The sequence below is a fragment of the Ranitomeya variabilis genome, chromosome 5 (assembly GCF_051348905.1).
Source record: "Ranitomeya variabilis isolate aRanVar5 chromosome 5, aRanVar5.hap1, whole genome shotgun sequence".
Taxonomy (NCBI): domain Eukaryota; kingdom Metazoa; phylum Chordata; class Amphibia; order Anura; family Dendrobatidae; genus Ranitomeya; species Ranitomeya variabilis.
In genome coordinates, this window is record NC_135236.1 from 40988307 (window position 1) to 41010032 (window position 21726).

A 21726-nucleotide genomic window follows, 5' to 3' on the forward strand; every position below is an offset into this window, starting at 1 on the left:
GTCACTGTTTCATCATAACCCTGCCTCAAAGTGCATCTTGAAGTGCACACACAGCGCCCCCTGGCTGTAACATTGGTCACTACACCACATACCTCCCCCCTTTGTTCAACCCTATCAGGGTGGACACATGACATAAACCTGGGGTTCCGATACCGGGAACCCACGTCACCTTTGATAGGCCTTCCCCGCCCCCAGCAGTCAGTTTGTCGGCCCTTGGCTTCAACCCTTGAGCCACCATCCGTCTGTGTCAGCAGACCCTTTTTGGTCAACCCACTTACAGTCGAGCTGACTGTCTGGTCTGAGTCTGACCCTTCACTACTACGTCTGCTACCAGGTCTCCCACCTCGGTCACTCAGCCCTGAGCTAACAGAGAAGTCACTTCTTTGGACTCTTCTATTCTTTAGGGTATTTTTTCGTATCTCCATACCCTGGGTTGGAAGTGGTCGCCATCTTATATTCTGCAGCTGTTTATTAATCTTCAGACGTTCCAGTCTTAGCTGCTCTATCTCCTTTAGATACGTCACCCGGTATTCAAGAAGCACTCGAATGCTCCTAAGGCTATCTACTGAGCCAATTACAGCAAATGGAACCATCTCATCTTCACCAGTTACCTGGACTTCACCAACATCTGGAATCCTCACTCTTGCCACACCGGATCTATTCACCAGGTCCTGCATCACTTTTCCAAATCTTCTAATGACTTTCCCCACCAGACTTCTGGGTACCCGAACAACGTCTTCCACAAAGCCCAGCCGACTTTGAGCTTTCCTGGTATGCTCCAAACGTCGAGCGGCTTCCTTATTTCTCAACAAGATCATCTGTTTCGTACGGAGACATTGTAGGTGCATATCCTTCAGGATAGCCACCCGCTTCACTGTGACTTCCATAGTCGACAGTATCACCAACTGTTTAGTCTCTGGTGCCCAGTGCACACTACACGCTTCTACTGCCTTTCTAAAGGCCTCATGCACACCTTCACCAGTACAGGCTTCTTGCCTCTCTTCGGGTACATCAATCACAGTCTTGAAGAGCGGGGTCTCACTCTCTTCATAGACAGACGGCTCCCTTTTTGCCTCTGACCTTTCCACGAAGACATCTGTCACGACCGGGTGACTGTCTTGTTCTACTTTTAGCGCCAATTCATCCTCCGCTTTACACTCTTTCAGATCCCTGGCCAGGATGGGCACTGGTAGCTTCACCTCGTTACCACTCTGGTACCACCGCCGTGAGTCTTCGACCAGCACCTTGTTCTCTTGCAGAAGACCACTTAACGCTTCTCTGAGCCCTTCCACATATTCCCTTAACGCTTTGTTCACACTTTGCCAGGTTGACAGGTGATGTTTGAGCTCAGAGACTTCCTTCTCTAGTTCACCTACCCGGTGCTCAGCTGCTTGTCTCATATGCCTTAACTCGGCCTGTAAATCTGTTACCTTCTGCTTCTCATGAGACAGCTCATTAGCGAGATCCTGGACCTCCTCTTTATCAACCTTCTCACCGGGTGCAATTTGTTCAGCCCCTTTTCCTCTTTTACGTCTCCGGGAGGAAGACTTGCCACTTTTACTTGAGTCAGCTATACTGCACTCTTTCCCACTGGTGTCCTTGTCTGAATGGGAGTCACCACCACCCAATCGGTCATCCTGTAACCTGCAGTCGCCCCTTACACAGGTCATAATTTCTGTTACGGCTGCCCCTGCCATCCTGACTTTACCTTGGGGAGCACTGTTGTTCCCCTGTGTCAGTGTTTCTGTCTGCACAACCTCGTACTCAGCTCTAGTGGTTGCTACTGGTAATGACATGTCACAGTCACCCCCGGAGTCTGTCACACCCCACACTACGGTGAACCCTCAAGTTCCTTTCTAACAGGGTGCCAGCTTCACAGGTTTTATTTACCAGATCACACCCACGTAGCCTTTCACCAGGAGGGTAGTTCTTATGGCATATTGGACATGCATAGTACCATTGTCCCGGGCTACAGTCCAATGATGCATTCACCACCGCCTCTTTTTTTCCCGCCACCCCTATTCGGGTTACCGCCCCTTTTTGGGACTCTGCCCCCTTTTGGGCAACTACGCTCTTTTGGGTTACCGCCCCCTTTTGGGACTCCACCCCGTTTTTAACAACCATCCCTGTTTGGGTTACCTCCCCCTTTTTGGGACACCACCCTACTAGGGACACCACCCCTTCCCTGGGGTACACCCCGTGGACTCCCCACAGTACTTTCAGGCACAAGTTCGCACCATGCACCAGAATGTCCCCAGGCTTGCACTGGCCCTTTAAGAGTCTGCACAACCTGGAGCACACTTTTTTGTTTTTCTTCAACCTTCACCAGCTCTTGCTGACACTGCTACAGCTCCTGCTGCAGTCCCAAATCACTGGCACCTCCAGGTGCTGATCACAAGCTGCCGCCACCGCCACTGCAGCTCCTGCTGCTGCGGAACCTCTTGCTGCAACCGCGCTGCACGGCTCAACCGCAGACTTCGTGGACCCGCCGATCCACAGCAAGCCGCTTGTCACCTTCGTGGTCCCGCCGATCCACAGCACGCCGCTTGTCACCTTCATGGACCCACCGATCCACAGCAAGTTGATTTAAGAAAAAAAACACAGTCTCTCACTGACCCCGGTCAGAATAATACACAGTTTTCAGACCGTTACCCGTTGGCAACTTTCACGGGTACCTGGACACCCCTCGGCCTCAGAGGTGCCCAGACGCTATGTCCCTCTCTTCCAATCTGACCCCGGTCAGTACACCACGGATCTCCATCAGTCACCTGTCATTGCCACACAGGTTACCAGGTCCCTCTTCTCCTCAGAGGTATCCCATAAACAGCAGTTCTCACTGACCCCGGTCGGTACACCACGGATCTCCATCCGTTACCTGTCATCGCCGCACAGGTTCCTGGGACCCTCTTCTCCTCGAAGGTATCCCACCAACAACAATTCTCACTGACCCCGTTCAGTATTTACTCACGGTTGTCAAGACCGTCCACTCTTCCGGCTCAGACCAGCCAGGGCTGCAACATGGGTTCCTTGGATCATTGCCCGCATTCGAAACTCCAATTGTAGCGTTTCACCCGCTACGGGTCTTGGGGACACTCGCTTGGCAGCAGAATCATCATAGACAGGCACGGTTCCTCACACAAATCAGTCCATATGGTTTATTTTAACTCCGCATAAACCAGATAGGGTACAGTCCGTTTCATTACAGCCACAAAACATTACAGGACATCAGACTGTTCATGTAGCAGATAGGCTTCTCTGCTGTATATTATGATCCCCTTGTCCGGGGTTACCTCTCAGTTTCCACTCCTCACACTGACTTTCGGTCAGTCCCAGGTCCTCAATACAGACCATCCAGGTCTACGGTCTCCAGGTGCTTCCAGGACGACTCCACTCCCAGGAGTCTCCAACACTGACCGTCCAGGACCTTGCACAGGAACAAACGGCTCCATACACAGGAACCTCACAAGACCCATGTGACCCACACCCTGGTCACATTATCTACCCTTAACCACTCCCATGGGTGGAAGTGTGGCTGTGTGGCTAGTTTGTCCCGCCCATCTCACACAACTAGCCTAGTAAGTCCCCCATGACTATTATACAACATCACACAAACTCTTGTGGGACTACAGGTCCCAGAACAACCAAGTTACATCAGACTTAACACGCAGACTCCCTCTGCGACACATATCGGCCATTCACCACACTACCAGTCACTGTTTCATCATAACCCTGCCTCAAAGTGCATCTTGAAGTGCACACACAGCGCCCCCTGGCTGTAACATTGGTCACTACACCACAATATATATATATTTAGTCCCTAGTAAGTCTACCCCCCTTTGGTAGATGTAAATGTATGGTTCCCAGTCAATGTCCTAGTAAGTTACAAATAATTCTATTTCTCCCTCATACAGAAAGAAATATGCTTCCCAGTAAGTCTCCTTCTTCTTCTGTCAGCAATAAATATTATCCCACTAAATTCCCAGTCAGTCTACTTTCCCCTCTGACAAAAGTAAATATACCGTAGTTCCCTGTCAGTGTCTAAGGAAATCTATTCCTCCCTCACACCGCAATATACTGTATATAATTTCCAGAAAGTCTCCTTCCCACTCTGGCAGCCATAAGTATAGTCCCCAGTCAGTCTACTTCACCTTCTTGTAGCTCTCAGTATAGTTCCAAGTAATTCTATTTTTGTCTCCCATACAGAAATATAGTTCTCAGAAAGGTAAATTGAAATTGTACTCATATAGTAAGATAAGACAATCTCTTTTAAACTAAAATGTCAGTCTCCTCCCCCCTCTGGCAGTTGCAAGTATAGTCCCCAGTCTCCTTACCTCTTTAGCAGCTGTCAGCATAATCCTTAGTAAGTTTTTAGCTTTTTTGCCGGGTCATGAAAGGGAATATGTGATAATTAGGGATGAGCTAATAGATTCGGACGTTCCTGGCCCAGAAGCCACCTCATTAGTCCGTGGCTCAGCAGCGCAGACGTCTCCATTTTTCTTGTTACTTTCCTTACAGTCATCTCAGATCACGGCCTCTCCACTAACTCTGCTGCCGCTGACGGCCTGTACCTGAAACTGTCGTCTCTTCCATCAGACCAAGCCCCTGTGGTCATGGTGAGAAGCCTCATCCTCCTTCATCTCATCGGGAATGGTGGGTGATATTACTAGAGTTACTGTCCCCGTCACTCACCACAGTGTGGCTCTGTCTTCTAGGAACACGAGGGCGGTCACTTCTTGCACACCCGGCATCGGGGTCTGTATTTTGTCATCAGCATTCGCCCGGATGATTCTCCGTTCATGTATCTGGATCTTCTGAACCGGTGAGTGTAAGTCCAGGATCACACGGTGGTTCCTTGTATAAAAAAAATCCTCAGATAATGGAAAATTCTGCAACTTTTTGTTACGTGAATGAACCTCGGCACGGCTTTAGTAATTCTAAGCAAAAAAAAAAATTATAGCCCCAAGGCCGAAAACACATCCAGCTGAGGCAAGAGAAGGCGGGGTGGTTCAGCCACAGTCAGAGACAACTGTAGACAGGTGGACTGATTCGTGGGACTCCGGTCCATTAGTCATATCAGTAGTCTCTGGACGGGAGTCTCACAAATCTCTCAACTTCCAGGATCCACTCACGACTTTTGTTTAGCCGGGGCTGGCGTGAGGTCATCATTGCGGCGTGACGTGAGGTCATCATTGCGGTGTGTGCGTGAGGTCATCATTGCGGCATGAGCTCAAGGACTTCAATGTGGTGTGGCGCGAGGTCATCATTGCTGTGTGGCGCGAGGTCATCATTGCGGCGTGCGCACGAGGTCATCATTGCTGTGTGGTGAGAGTTCATTGTGTCTAGTCTGCGAGGTCATTGCGGTGTGTGCGTGAGGTCATTGTGGCGTGGTGCGAGGTCATCATTGCTGTGTGGCGCGAGGTCATCATTGCTGTGTGGCGCGAGTTCATTGTGTCGAGTGTGCGAGGTCATTGCGGTGTGTGCGTGAGGTCATCATTGTGGCGTGGTGCAAGGTCATCATTGCTGTGTGGTGTGAGGTCATCATTGTGTTATGTGTGCGAGGTCATTGTGTTGTGTACGCGAACTCATCATTGCGTCGTGTGCGCGAGGTCATCATTGCGTCGTGTGTGCGAGGTCATCATTGTGGCATGGCACAAGGTCATCATTGTGGCGTGTGCGCGAGGTCATCATTGTGGTGTGCGCACGAGGTCATTGTGTTGTGTGCGTGAGGTAATCATTAAGCCATGGCACAAGGTCATCATTGTGTCATGTGCGCGAGGTCATCATTGTGGCATGGTGCGAGGTCTTCATTGTGGCGTGGCGCGAGGTAATCATTAAGGCATGGCACAAGGTCATCATTGTGTCGTGTGCGCGAGGTCATCATTGTGGCGTGGTGAGAGGTCTTCATTGCGGCGTGGCACAAGGTCATCATTGCATTGTGTGCGCGAGGTCATTGCGGCATGGCGCGAGGTCAACATTACTGTGTGGCACGAGGTCATCATTGCATTGTGTGCGCGAGGTCATCATTGCGGCATGGCGCGAGGTCATCATTGCGGCATGGCGCGAGGTCAACATTACTGTGTGGCACGAGGTCAACATTGCGGCGTGGCACAAGGTCATCATTGCAGCATGGTTCTCCCTTTTTTCACTGTCCTCATAAACACATTTGTGTCATAGACTGGCCGCCCTGATCCGTGACTACTGCGGAGACCTCAGCGAGGACGTTGTACGACTCAACTTTGCTTTGATCTATGAGCTGCTGGACGAAGTCCTGGTAGGTGGTGGCCGGAGGACTAGCTAGCATTATAGAAGCTATACTACTTTGTCTTCAAAGCAGCATCACATCTTCTCAGTACTGGTACTTGCGCACAGTGCTGCCTCCTTTTTTTCTTCTCTCTCTCTATATATAGTGTATATATATATATATATATATATATATATATATATATATTATATTTCTATATATATATGCAATACCCTGCTCCTTTACAGGACTATGGATTCATCCAGACGACCTCCACAGACGTACTGAAGAACTTCATCCAATCAGATCCAGTTGTCACAAAGCCATTTAGTCTCCTGGACCTGAGCAGTGTGGGGCTGGTGAGAGCCTTATATATGTGATATATGCGCCCACCTCCTGTATGTATATACATATCACCTCCAGCTATATACCACCACCTCTCACTAATTTGTCTCCTCCACTCTGGTGCTTTTTTTTTTTTAAATCTTCAGTTTGGAGCGGAGACTCAACAGAGCAAGGTCGCACCAAGTTCTGCCGCCAGTCGGCCTGTGCTGTCCGCACGTCATCCACAAGTGAGCACCGTTTTTCGCTTTAATTTATCTGTATAGAGAAGGGGGGCACATATTAATTTGTCTCCATTTTAGGGTGATCAGAACGAGATCTTTCTGGATGTCATCGAGCGCATGACCGTGGCCATCGGGGCTAATGTGAGTGACCAAATAATAGTTATTACATAGTTATTAAGGTTGAAGGAAGACTTTAAGTCCATCTAGTTCACCCCATAGCCTAACCTAACATGCCCTAACATGTTGATCCAGAGGAAGGCAAAAAAAACCCATGTGGCAAACAGTTCCACATTGGGGAAAAAAATTCCTTCCCGACTCCACATACGGCAATCAGACTAGTTCCCTGGATCAACGCCCTCTCAAGGAATCTAGTGTATATACCCTGTAACATTATACTTTTCAAGAAAGGCATCCAGTCCCCTCTTAAATTTAAGTAATGAATCACTCATTACAACATCATACGGCAGAGAGTTCCATAGTCTCACTGCTCTTACAGTAAAGAATCCACATCTGTTATTATGCTTAAACCTTCTTTCCTCCAGACGTAGAGGATGCCCCCTTGTCCCTGTCTCAGGTCTATGATTAAAAAGATCATCAGAAAGGTCTTTGCACTGTCCCCTCATATATTTATACATTAAAATAAGATCACCCCTTAGTCTTCGTTTTTCCAAACTAAATAGCCCCAAGTGTAATAACCTATCTTGGTATGGCAGACCCCCCAGTCCTCTAATAACCTTGGTCGCTCTTCTCTGCACCCGCTCCAGTTCAGCTATGTCTTTCTTATACACCGGAGACCAGAACTGTGCACAGTATTCTAAGTGTGGTCGCACTAGTGACTTGTATAGAGGTAAAATTATGTTCTCCTCATGAGCATCTATGCCTCTTTTAATGCATCCCATTATTTTATTTGCCTTTGTAGCAGCTGCCTGACACTGGCCACTGAATGTGAGTTTGTCATCCACCCATACACCCAGGTCTTTTTCATTGACGGTTTTGCCCAGAGTTTTAGAATTAAGCACATAGTTATACATCTTATTACTTCTACCCAAGTGCATGACCTTACATTTATACCCATTAAAGCTCATTTGCCATTTATCAGCCCAAGCTTCTAGTTTACATAAATCATCCTGTAATATAAAATTGTCTTCCCCTGTATTGATTACCCTGCAGAGTTTAGTGTCATCTGCAAATATTGAAATTCTACTCTGAATGCCCCCTACAAGGTCATTAATAAATATGTTAAAAAGAAGAGGGCCCAATACTAACCCCTGTGGTACCCCACTGCTAACCGCCACCCAGTCCGAGTGTGCTCCATTAATAACCACCCTTTGTTTCCTATCCCTGAGCCAGCTCTCAACCCACTTACACATATTTTCCCCTATCCCCATTATTCTCATTTTATGTATCAATCTTTTGTGTGGCACCGTATCAAAAGCTTTTGAAAAGTCCATATACACTACGTCCACTGGGTTCCCTTGGTCCAGTCCGGAACTTACCTCTTCATAGAAGCTGATCAGATTAGTCTGACATGAACGGTCCCTAGTAAACCCGTGCTGATACTGGGTCATGAGGTTATTCCTCTCCAGATACTCCAGTATAGCATCCCTTAGAATGCCCTCCAGGATTTTACCCACAGTAGAGGTTAAACTTACTGGCCTATAATTTCCGAGTTTAGTTTTTGTCCCCTTTTTGAATATTGGCACCACATTTGCTATACGCCAGTCCTGTGGTACAGACCCTGTTATTATGGACTCTTTAAAGATTAAAAATAATGGTCTATCAATGACTGTACTTAATTCCTGCAGTACTCGGGGGTGTATCCCATCCGGGCCCGGAGATTTGTCAATTTTAGTGATTTTTAGACGCCGCCGTACTTCCTGCTGGGTTAAGCAGGTGACATTTAATTGGGAATTTTTGTTATCACTGATCATATTGGCTGCCATGGGATTTTCTCTTGTGTAAATACTGATGAAAAAAAGTCGTTTAGCAGATTGGCTTTTTCCTCATCCTCATCCACCATTTCCCCCAGACTATTTTTAAGGGGGCCAACACTGTCATTTTTTAGTTTCTTACTATTTATGTAGTTAAAGAATATTTTGGGATTATTTTTACTCTCTCTGGCAATGAGTCTCTCTGTCTCAATTTTGCTGCCTTGATTTTCTTTTTACAGAATTTATTTAATTTTCTGTATTTATTTAATGCCTCCTCACTACCTACTTCCTTTAATTCTCTAAATGCTTTCTTTTTGTCCCTTATTGCGCCCCTTACAGCTTTATTTAGCCATATTGGTTTCCTCCTATTTCTAGTATGTTTATTCCCATACGGTATATACTGTGCACAGGTCCTATCCAGGATGCTAATAAACGTCTCCCATTTTCTTTGTGTACTTTTATGTCTCAGGATATCGTCCCAGTTAATTGCACCAAGATCCTCTCTCATCCGTTGGAAATTTGCCCTCCTGAAGTTTAGTGTCCTTGTCACCCCTCTACTACACATCTTATTAAAGGATACACGAAAACTTATCATTTTGTGATCACTATTCCCCAGTGACCCCCAACTCTTATATTTGATATGCGGTCTGGCCTGTTGGTTAATATTAGGTCTAGCAGTGCCCCCCTCCTTGTTGGGTCCTGAACCAGTTGTGAAAGGTAATTGTCTCTCATAGTTGTCAGACACCGATTACCTTTACTGGAACTGCAGGTTTCTGTTCCCCAATCTATTTCAGGGTAGTTGAAGTCCCCCATAATAATGACTTCTCCTTGAGTCGCAGCTTCATCTATTTGCTTTACGAGGATATTCTCCATTGCTTCCATTATTTTTGGAGATTTATAACAAACCCCTATCAGTAATTAATTATTTTTTCCCCCTCCCCTTATCTCCACCCACAGGGACTCTACATTTTCATTAAATTCACCTATATTATCACGCCGGATGGGTTTTAAGGACGATTTTACATATAGACACACCCCTCCCCCTCGCTTATCTGTTCGGTCATTTCTGAACAGACTATAGCCCTGCAAGTTAACAGCCCAGTCATGGCTCTCATCCAGCCATGTTTCAGATATCCCCACCATGTCATAATTATGCTCCAACAACATGAATTCTAATTCGTCCATTTTGTTGGCGAGGCTTCTGGCATTAGTATACATACATTTTATGTATCTCTCTGTACCTCTATTCTTTCTTAAATTATTAACTGTTCTAACCCCACCCTCCATGTCACCGCTACCCACAACTTCCTTATTTGTGCCCAGGTCTCTATCTGCACTATCTTCCCCTCCTATAAAATGAATACCCTCCCCCCCAATCCTTAGTTTAAACACTCCTCCATCCTTCTAGCCATTTTCTCCCCCAGCACAGCTGCACCTTCCCCATTGAGGTGCAGCCCGTCCCTAGCGTAGAGCCTGTAGCCCACTGAGAAGTCGGCCCAGTTCTGCAGGAACCCAAACCCCTCCTTCCTACACCAATTCTTGAGCCACTTATTAACCTCCCTAATCTCCCGTTGCCTCTCTGGCGTGGCACGTGGTACAGGCAGTATTTCGGAGAATACCACGTTGGAGGTCCTTGCTTTCAGCTTGCAGCCTAATTCCCTGAAATCATCTTTAAGGACCTTCCACCTACCTTTAACTTTGTCATTTGTGCCAATGTGCACCATGACCGCTGGGTTCTCACCAGCCCCTCCCAGTAATCTGTCCACCCGATCAGCGATGTGTCGGACTCGAGCGCCAGGTAGGAAGCACACCGTCCGACGATCCCTGTCTTTGTGACAGATTTCCCTATCTGTTCCCCTAATAATTGAGTCCCCCACAACCAGCACCTGTCTGGCCTGTACTGCTCTCCTATTTCCCTCCTTACTGGAGCAGTCACTCCTCCGGCTTTCGGAGGGCATGCCTGGCTGCAGCAGTGCTACCCCTGTACTGGCACCCCTCTCATCTGCCAACTTAGCAAACTTACTGGGGTGTGCCAGATCAGGACTAGCCTCCCTGGCACTCTTCCCTCTACCCCGCTTTCTGAATGTCACCCAGCTAGCTACTTCACTGTCCTGCAGCTCCATCCTGCCATCCCCCTCCTCATCTATCCCATTGAGCATCTGCTCAGTGAGCAGAAGACTCCTCTCCATATTGTCTATGGATCTCAGTGTTGCCAGTTGTACATTTAGATCCAGAATCTGGGTTTCCAAATGCACAACGTGCTCACATCTCGCACAGCAGTATGCACCCTCGACCGGCTGATCAAGGACTGCATACATGTGGCAAGATGTGCACTGGATGGCATTAACAATTGTGGAGCACATTTCCTAATGGGGATTGCACCACACAGAAACGTTAAATAAAAATAAATACAAAGTATTAATAAAATACAGACAGCAATTCAGCAATTCCTCCCTTGGAAACTCCCTGAATCCAAAGTCACTGAATCACAAGTCACACTTACCGCCGTTCACACTTACACTCAGGTCACACTCAGCTCGCTCACACTCGCTATGCTGAAGATTTAAAGATTTTTTATTTTTTTTCCCCTCAGCAACAATCCACCTTGCTGTTCAATGCTCTACCAAAAAAAATGCTTGATTGTAGGAGAGATGGGTGGTAGCCACGATGGCAGCTCCCACGGAGACTGGTAGATGTAAGATATGCGCTGCTAGCAGGATAATGCTCTTCACGACATAGGTTTCATTCATACGTTGCAGTCTTGGCAAAAAACTAAGCAGTTTTATGGCAATCAGAAAACTAACGTGTGTGGACAGCGCCTATGCAACATCCACAGGCTTCTCCTCATCTCTGTTGTCTGCCCAAGGATAAGCACCTGCAATCGAGCAGGTCTGGCCCCGAATACCAGACACAACCGGGGACCCTTGAGAGAAGATAGAAGAGGTTTGACTCCAGGCACAGCAGGGAGCAGCTGTTCTCCCCTGTAACTTGGGTTCCTATAAATGCCAAAGTGGAGGAAAAAAATGAACAATAAAAGAAAAAAACAATGTTCTCCAAAAACATTTATGATCTCTTGAGGAACAAATTAATTTAAAAATATGTATAAAACATCTGCCAAAAAAAAAAAGTAACAACTGTCCACAATATATAAAACTTCCTTCTCACCCCCAATGGGGGTAGTCTTTGTTGTCCGTCATCATTCTCGGGTCCTCTACTAGAGGCATGGGAGTATGAAGGGTTCTGTGCAGGATCTTAGCTGTTTCCAGCATTGCGCTTTTCTGGACAGAGAGCTCAGATGTTGCTTCTGGGATCTGTTGTAGCCATTTTCCCAACTTAGGGGTCACTGCTCCTCTCACCACTGGAATCACAGTTGCCTTCACCTTCCACATCTTCTCGAGTTCTCCTTTGAGGCCCTGGTATTTCTCCAGCTTTTCATATTCCTTCTTTCTGATGTTGCTGTCACTTGGCAATGCAACATCTATTATCATTGATGTCTTCTGATCCTTGTCTACTATCACAATGTCTGGTTGGTCAGCCAACACCTGCTTATCAGTCTGGATCTTGAAGTCCCACAGGATTTTAGCCCTTTCATTCTCCACCACGTTTTCTGGGGTCTCCCACCTGGACTTAGGGGGACTTATCCCATATGCTGTGCAGATGTTCACATATACAATTCCCGCTACTTGGTTGTGACATTCGGTATACGCTGTTCCTGCTTACATTTTGCATCCTGCCACTATGTGTTGGACAGTTTCTGAGGTTTCGATGCATAGTCTACACCTTGGGTCTTGTCTTGTGTGGTTGATTTCTGCTTCTATGGATCTGGTACTTAGTGCTTGCTCTTGTGCCGCTACGATTAGGGCCTCTGTGCTGTCTTGGAGTCCAGCTTTCTCCAGCCATTGGTAGGATTTCTCCATGTCAGCCACCTCCATTATCTGTCGATGGTACATCCCATGCAGCGGCTTCTCTTGCCATGGCTCTTCAAGTTCCTGTTCTTCCTTCAGGATCTGTTGTTGCTGCCTTAGGCTTTCTCTCAGCATCTCATCTTTAGGTGCCATTTTCCTGGATACTCCTTGTTTCATCCATGATAGTGGCTTGGATGCTTATCAAGCCTCGACCACCCTCCTTTCTGTTGGTATACAATCTTTGTGTGTTAAGACTTAGGGTGGAGACCTCCATGCATTGTGAGGAGCTTTCGTGTTTTCACATCTGCAACTTCCATCTTATCTTTGGGCCAGCACACTATCCCAGCAGGGAATGTGACAACTGGCAGGGCATATGTATTGATGGCGCGGATTTTATTCTTCCCGTTGAGGTCGCCCTTCAGGACCTGTCTTGTCCTTTGATAGTATTTGGACGTTGCTGCTTTCCTTGCCTCCTCATCATGGTTACCGTATCCCTGTGGGATGCCGAGGTACTTGTAGCATGTCTGTACATCTGCTATGTGCCCTGCTGGTAATTCCACTCCATCAGTCTTGACTAACTTGCCTCTCTATTACCAACCGGCCGCACTTCTCCAGTCCTAAGGACATCCCGATGTCTTCACTGTAGATCCTTGTCAGGTGGATCAGTGAGTTGATGTCTCGTTGGTTTTTCGCATACAGCTTGATGTCATCCATGTAGAGGAGGTGGCTGAGGGGGCTTCCACTCTTGAACTTGTATCCATAGCCAGACACTGTAATCGTCTGACTGAGGGGGTTCAAGTCTATGCAAAACAGCAATATATATATATATATATATATATATATATATATATATATATATATATATATATATATTGTAGCGGAGACACTGGAGAACACTATCGGGGCCGGGTTTTCTGGTTCCCGATCACGAGATCGTCGTTATTCAATAAATAATGGAGTTTGCATAAAAAAAAAAAAGTATGGTCACTATTAATATCATTTCTCTCTTCTGACATGATATACATGTCAGGGGAGAGAGAAATTATATCTCCAAGGCTCTCCCCTCGGCACTTCCACCATCCCCCGGGCCCTCCTGTTCCATCCCTCCGCCTCCTCTTCCTGAAAAAAAAATGCACAGTGTGCCCGCCGAGATCTGACGGCCGACAGACAGCAACAGCAGGGAATTTTCCAATTGGTTCCTGACTTGATCACGGTGATAGACCCTATCACAGTGTTCAAAAGCCAGTAATTGTGGTTGTTGTTTAATCTTTATTTGTAGTTTTCAGTTAGGCCACATTCAGTATTTTACATCAGTATTTGTAAGCCAAAACCAGGAGTGGGTGAAAAATACAGAAGTGGTGATCTGTTTCTACTATACATTTCCTCTGATTGTTCCACTCCTGGTTTTGGCTTACAAATACTGAGGTAAAATACTGACCAAATACTGAATGTGTGACCGTGGCCTTAATGATATTCTCATGCTCCCGGGCGGCCAGTGGGCTACTGTGATGCAATAGCATTTATTGGAAAGCGATAGATTCTACTGTGCATGCGTCGCCACCGGTGCCATTTTGCTGGAGAAAAATAGTTGGCCGGGAAATGGAGGCAGAGGCCAGAGACACCAATGCTGCAGTCATCAAATTCTGTGTAGTATTTTTGGGTTCAAAATGCTCATTATACCCCTGTATAAAATTCTTGAGGGGTGTAGTTTCCAAAATGGGGTCACTTGTGGGGTGTTTGTGCAGTTTGGGTGCCTTAGGGGCCCTGCAAGTGTGACGTCGCCCGTAATCTAGTCCAGCCAATTTGTGTTCCAAAATCCAAATATTGCCCCTTTCGCTCCGAGCTCTGCCGCTTTGTCCAAACAGAACTTTCAGACTACATGTGGGATATCGCCGTGTTTGAATGAAAGTGGGTAACAAAATGTGGGGTCCATTTTTTGGTGTTACCTTTTGCAAAAGTGAGGATAAAGCAATATTTTAGAGGTAAAATTTCAATTATTTTTTTTTCATTCCACTTTGCATCACCCTCCATCACCTTGGGGTTTTCTTCGCTCCCCTCCTTCCCAGAGCCATAACTTTTTTATTTTTCAGTCAATATGGCCATGTACTTTTGAAAGACATGACTGGTTTTAACATATCGTGTACTGAAGGCCGGCGTCACACTGGCATGTTTTACGGACGTATGAGAGGCGCAGAAAATACGGATTGCATATGGTACCATGATTCTCTATGGCCCAGCTCCTATCTGCCGTATTTTACGGATCCGTATTATATGGTCTTGTACGGCCGTAGAAAATCGCAGCATGCTGCGTTTGTCAGCGTATTGCGCAAAAAATCAGTGAGACACATGTGTATATATATATATATATATATTTATATTTAATTCAGCGCTAGATAGCAAAAAAGCCGGTAATTCAATTGCCGGCTTTTGCTATCTCCTTCCCAAACCCGACAGGATATGAGACATGGTTTACATACAGTAAACCATCTCGTATCCCTTCTTTTTTTGCATATTCCTCTTTACTAATGTAACAAGTGTCTCTGTGTAAAATTTGGGGTCTCTAGCTATTAAATTAAAGGGTTAAATCCTGGAAACAATTGGCGTGGGCTCCCGCGCAATTTTCTCCGCCAGAGTGGGAAAGCCAGTGACTGAGGGCAGATATTAATAGCCTAGAGAGGGACCATGGATATTGGCCCCCCCCCCCCCGGCTAAAAACATCTGCCCCCAGCCACCCCAGAAAAGGCACATCTGGAAGATGCGCCTATTCTGGCACTTAGCCCCTCTCTTCCCACTCCCGTGTAGCGGTGGGATATGGGGTAATGAAGGGTTAATGTCACCTTGCTAATGTAAGGTGACATTAAGCCAGGTTAATAATGGAGAGGCGCCAATTATGACACCTATCCATTATTAATCCAATAGTATGAAATGGTTAATAAAACACACACACATTATTAAAAAGTATTTTAATGAAATAAAGACACATGTTGTTGTAATATTTTATTATACTCTTAATCCACCTGAAGACCCTTGTCACCTGAAATAAATAAAAAAAAAAAAAAACAACAATATTCCATACCTTCCGTCGTTCAGTCTTGTCCCACGCTGTAAATCCATCTGAAGGGGTTAAATCATTTTACACCCAGGAGCTCTGCTAATGCAGCTGTGCTACTGTCTGTAAAACTTGGTGAATGAATGGAATGCAGGGGAATGTACTGTAGTTACCTCGAGTCGCGGTGCTGCGCCCTCTGCTGGATGAACTCATATGAACTCGAGCGTGGGAAAATATTCTGAAAAGATCCCAGCCTCGAGTTCATATGAGTTCATCTTACAGATGTGCCTTTTCTGGGGTGGCTGGGGGCAGATGTTTTTAGCCGGGGGGGGTCCTATAACCATGGTCCCTCTCTAGGCTATTAATATCTGCCCACAGTCACTGGCTTTCCCACTCTGGCGGAGAAAATTGCGCGGGAGCCCACTCCAATTTTTTCCAGGATTTAACCCTTTAATTTAATAGCTAGAGACCCCAAATTTTACACAGAGACACTTGTAATATTAGTAAAGAGGAATATGCAAAAAAAGAAGGGATATGAGATGGTTTACTGTATGTAATCCATGTCTCATATCCTGTCGGGTTTGTGAAGGAGATACCAAAAACCGGGAATTGAATTACCGGCCTTTCTGCTATCTAGCGCTGTATTAAACATAAATATATATATGTATATATATATATATATATATATCTATCTCACTGACTTATATATATATACACACAGTACAGACCAAAAGTTTGGACACACCTTCTCATTTCAAGATTTTTCTGTATTTTCATGACTATGAAAATTGTACATTCACACTGAAGGCATCAAAACTATGAATTAACACATGTGGAATTACATACTTAACAAAAAAATGTGAAACAACTGAAGTTATGTCTTAGGGTGTGTGTCCACGGTCAGTAAACGCTGCTTGTTTGACGCTGCGCAGAGCTGCAGCGTCAAACACGCAGCGTCCAGATGTTCCAGCATAGTGGAGGGGATTTTTTGAAATCCCGTGTCCACTATGCGTGGAAACCCGCACGCGGCGGGCCTGCGACTCCGGACATGCTGCGCGTCTTTTCAGATCGCAGCAGGTCCGTACACCTTGCGGGGACGCAGCGTCCCCGCAAGGCATAACACAGGGCCCTATGGGAGGGGGGCGATGATCCCGGATGTGTACAGTTAACACATCCGGCATCATCGCGTCCCAGAAGGGGGCGGGGCTTAGCACCGAGCCATCCTGAACGTGGACACGCAGCCTTATATTCTAGGTTCTTCAAAGTAGCCACCTTTTGCTTTGATGACTGCTTTGCACACTCTTGGTAGTCACCAGGAATGGTTTTCACTTCACAGGTGTGCCCTTTCAGGCTTAATAAGTGGGATTTCTTGCCTTATAAATGGTGTTGGGACCATCAGTTGTGTTGTGCAGATGTTGTGGTGGATACACAGCTGATAGTCCTACTGAATAGACTGTTAGAATTTGTATTATGGCAAGAAAAAAGCAGCTAAGTAAAGAAAAACGAGTGGCCATCATTACTTTCAGAAATGAAGGTCAGTCAGTCCAAAAAATTGGGAAAACTTTGAAAGTGTCCCCAAGTGCAGTGGCAAAAACCATCAAGCACTACAAATAAACTGGCTCACATGAGGACCGCCCCAGGAAAGGAAGACCAAGAGTCACCTCTGCTTCTGAGGATAAGTTTATCCGAGTCACCAGCCTCAGAAATTGCAGGTTAACAGCAGCTTAGATTAGAGACCAGGTCAATGCCACACAGAGTTCTAGCAGCAGACACATCTCTACAACAGCTGTTAAGAGGAGACTTTGTGCAGCAGGCCTTCATGGTAAAATAGCTGCTAGGAAACCACTGCTAAGGACAGGCAACAAGCAGAAGAGACTTGGTTGGGCTAAAGAACACAAGGAATGGACATTAGACCAGTGGAAATCTGTGCTGTGGGCTGATGAGTCCAAATTTGAGATCTTTGGTTCCAACCACCGTGTCTTTGCCATACGGATGACACACGGATAAATTTGTGCATAAAAATCGCATCCTCGCATTGAATACGGAACAGTGTTTTGGGACAAATACTGCGTATTACGGCCGTAAAAAACGGACCGTATTTTCATACGCTGAGTGTGACGCCGGCCGAAAAACGTAAAAAAAATTTAGTGTGGTGAAATTGCAAAAAAAGTGCAAATCCACAATTGTTTTTTTTTTTTTTATCATGCTCACTAAATGCTAAAGGTGACCTGCCATTATGATTCTCCAGGTCATTACGAGTTCATAGACAACAAACATGTCTAGGTTCTTTTTTATTTAAGTGCTGAAAAAAATACAAAGTTTCTAAAGAAAAAAAAAACAGTTGCCATTTTCCGAGACCCGCTGTGTCTCCATTTTTCGTGAACCCGAGTTTGGTGAGGGCTTACTTTTTGCGCTGCAAGCTAACGTTTTTATTGATACCATTTTAGTGTGGATACAATGTTTTGATCGCCCGTTATTGCATTTCAATGCAATGTTGTGGCGACCAAACAAACTGGCGTTTGTTTTTTTCTTGATTGACAACAGCATTTAACAGGCGTGGGTGGATCGTGATTCCACCCATGGCTGATAGGGGCACATGACAGCTGATGAAATCCACAGGTGTCCCTGGACGCATAGTGTGTGCATGGTTTTTTTTAAATCCACTATGCTGTAACATCTAAACGCTGCGTGTTGGACGCTACGGATGTATGCAGCGTCCAACCCGCAGTGTTTACCGACCGTGGGAATGTACCTTAAAAAATTGCTGCTAAACCTTTGACCCTTCTAAGATCCTAACAAAATAAAATGACGTTTGAAAAATGATGTAGATGTAAAATAGACATATAAGAAATGTCATTTAGAGGTTGACGGCTGAAGATTATACACCATATGGAGCCATGACGACCCACCTATGAGAGTCGCTCTGAGCCTAGTCGCCTATTAGCGGCATATAACCTGACCTTCTCGCCATAACTGTCTCTTTATTTCTCAGGGGTCTTTGTTAAAAGCCGATGTTCAGGGGGAATTGCGACTAAAAAGCTTCTACCAAAACTGTCCAGGTTAGTAAGCGAAGGCCATCCAGAGAAACTCGAGTGGGATGGACTTTACCTCGGTGTCGTCTTTTCTTTTCAGAGCTGAGAATTGGACTTAGTGAAGAGTTCTGTGTTGGGAGCTCAGAGCTGAGAGGTCAGTAATGGGTCTTCTCCCCAACACTCACCTCAATTACCTTCTCGCTCCCATTGACTCCCATCGGTCAGAACAGCAAGTTATCACCTGTTACAGACTAGTGGAAAACCCCTTTAAGTGCTTATTTGATTGCCCCCTACAGGTTACGGCTCTGCAGTGCGGGTGGACAGCTGTCAGTTCCATGAGTCGGTAAAACTGGATGAGTTTGAGATCAGTCGGATCTTAAAAGTGCTCCCTCCTCAGGGCGAGGTAAGAAATGCAGAGCGCCATTGTTCTGACTTATCAGTAATAGTGTAAAAGGGATTTACCATCTTTAATTTTTTTTTCAACATATGAACTTGCACCATGTAATGATACTAAAATAAGCTGTACTCGCCTTTCCCTTCTTCAGTGTCTGCTCTCATCAGTGAAATTTTTTTTTTAAAGACCATGCTTGCACTATGTGATCGCTCTGAGTTTTTGCCACAATTTTTTAAGGCCGGTTTCACATGTCCTGATATTTCCGGTACTGGAAAAAAACGGTAGCAGAGATGACTCTGTCCATGTGTGTAATACTTGCAGCACACGTGTGCCGCATCAGTACCACACAGCGTGCGCCAGGGAAGCAGCGGTACAGTAAGCGCTGTTCTTCGGCACCGGGTGCCGACTATTACTCCCATCAGCCTACACTTGCTGCCGCTAACAGTGACAGCAGGAGCGGCTGATGGGAGTATTCATCAGCCGCCGCCTGTGCTATAAATAAATGAAAACCCCGGCATGGGTTCCCCTTTATTTTCTATAACCAGCCAGGCAAAACTCACAGCTGGGGGCTGCAACCCTCAGCTGTCAGCAAGGCTGGTTATCAAAAATAGAGGGGTCCTCACGCTGTTTTTTAAAATTATTTAAATAATTTAAAAAAAACAGCGTGGGTTCCCCCCCCCCTCACTTTTGGCAACCAGCCTTGCTAAAGCTGACAGGTGGGGGCTGGTAAGGGGCCATGAATATTGCCCCCCCCAGCCTAAAAATAGCAGCCCGCAGCTGCCCAGAAAAGGCACATCTAATAGATGTGCCAATTCTAGCGCTTTGCCCGGGTCTTCCCACTTGCCCTGTAGCAGTGGCAAGTGGGGTTCATATTTGTGGGGTTGATATCACCTGACAATACAAAGGTGACATCAAGCCTATGGCTTAGTAATGGGGAGGCGTTTAAGAGACACCTATCCATTACTAATCCTATAGTTATATGGTGAATAAAGACACAGCCAGAATAAAGTCCTTTGTTAGAAATAAGACTAAACACATTTTCCATTTTTATTTAAAAATAACAAACACAGTTATACTCCCCTAACGCCCATTCCACCAAAGCCCTTGTCTTCTGTAATAAAACTAAAATAAAAAACAACAATATCCCTCACCTCTCCATCGTTCTGTCCCACGCTGTAATCCATGTCTGGGGGATGAATAGTTTTCAACCTGGACGGTGCCAGGATGCAACCGTCCACGCTGAGAACCACTGGTGAATGAGCATCAATGAATAGCGGTGATATCATCGAGGTTACCTCCGGTCAGTGAGGCTGCATTCTCAGCCGGGCTGAACTGCGTTGATCTCAGCACCGTGGGAAAAAGCCAGTGATGAGGTCACCGCAGTTCCAGCTCAGTGAGTTCACAGCAGATCACCGTGAGAATTCACTTGAATGGTCTACGTGTGTCAATGTCTCCGGTACGTGTGAAAACTGTCAACATACGTAGCGGAAACACGGACCAGTGAAAGAGCCCTAAAACTGTTAAAAACAGGCAACAATTTTGCAGCAACTTTGTAAAACATGGCATTAGGTACATTCACACATTTTATTAAATTTTTTTACATAAATTTGAAAGGATTCTGCCCCAAATTCCACATGAAAAACTGCTCTGTATACCCTTTGACTAAGCTTCAGGTTGATTTTGATGGAAAATCACAACCATAACTCTGTTTTTCCCACATGGAAATAGAAGTAGCATATTATTGAAGTGTTTCTGCTAAAAAAAAACACTTTAAACCTGAGTACTGAATCATCTGAAGCTGAAAAAAATATAAATGGTATCAACATTTTTTTTTTTAGGGTGGAGGGGGTGAAAAATATCCTTAAGAAACTGTGCTTAAACCTTAATTAACAATTGTAAATCAGTCCAATTACCTCTTGGCTTCCAGAAACTGTTTTTCATCACGGAAAGACAGTTTTTTTTGTCCATGTAACCATATGATGACTTGTCATTTTTTGTATGTAATTCACCTTCATAATTTTATAGTTTGGGTCACAGACTTTCAAGGGTAATAATAATAAAAAATAATAGTTATCCCCACTCATAACAGATTTATACACAAAGTTTGGAAAGGTTACTTTGTTTGCTTTCTTCAACAAACTGCATCGGTCAATGAGTTGTGGCTGGCATTGTAGCTCGGCTCCAGTGTGACCGTGGCTCGGCTCCAGTGTGACCGTAGCTCGGCTCCAGTGTGACCGTAGCTCGGCTCCAGTGTGACCGTAGCTCGGCTCCAGTGTCACCGTGGCTCGGCTCCAGTGTCACCGTGGCTCGGCTCCAGTGTCACCGTGGCTCGGCTCCAGTGTGAATGTAGCTCAGGGGAACATAGCTCGACTCCAGTGTGAATGTAGCTCAGCATCAGTGTGAACGTAGCTCGGGCGAACGTAGCTTGACTCCAGTGTGAATGTAGCTCGGGCGAACATAGCTCGACTCCAGTGTGAATGTAGCTCGGGCGAACATAGCTCGACTCCAGTGTGAATGTAGCTTGGGCAAACATAGCTCGACTCCAGTGTGAATGTAGCTCGGGCGAACATAGCTCGACTCCAGTGTGAATGTAGCTCGGGCGAACATA

The 21726-nt window shown here is 45.8% G+C and overlaps 2 protein-coding genes across 3 annotated transcripts in view; one reads left to right on the plus strand and one right to left on the minus strand.

The window, feature by feature from the left end:
* Window positions 1–21726, minus strand: part of MCM7 (minichromosome maintenance complex component 7) — a 217614-nt gene that overhangs the window by 20475 nt on the left and 175413 nt on the right. The gene's annotated exons all lie outside the window — the stretch shown is intronic.
* The window catches only part of AP4M1 (adaptor related protein complex 4 subunit mu 1), a 40070-nt gene that overhangs the window by 14699 nt on the left and 3645 nt on the right, over window positions 1–21726 (plus strand). For both annotated transcript variants that reach the window (XM_077261706.1, XM_077261707.1), the window contains exons 3-11: window positions 4525–4613; window positions 4713–4819; window positions 6175–6271; window positions 6490–6600; window positions 6733–6813; window positions 6886–6948; window positions 18685–18751; window positions 18825–18878; window positions 19021–19127. In XM_077261706.1, coding sequence (XP_077117821.1) covers window positions 4525–4613; window positions 4713–4819; window positions 6175–6271; window positions 6490–6600; window positions 6733–6813; window positions 6886–6948; window positions 18685–18751; window positions 18825–18878; window positions 19021–19127 — 776 coding nt within the window. The remainder of the gene's footprint in view (window positions 1–4524; window positions 4614–4712; window positions 4820–6174; window positions 6272–6489; window positions 6601–6732; window positions 6814–6885; window positions 6949–18684; window positions 18752–18824; window positions 18879–19020; window positions 19128–21726) is intronic.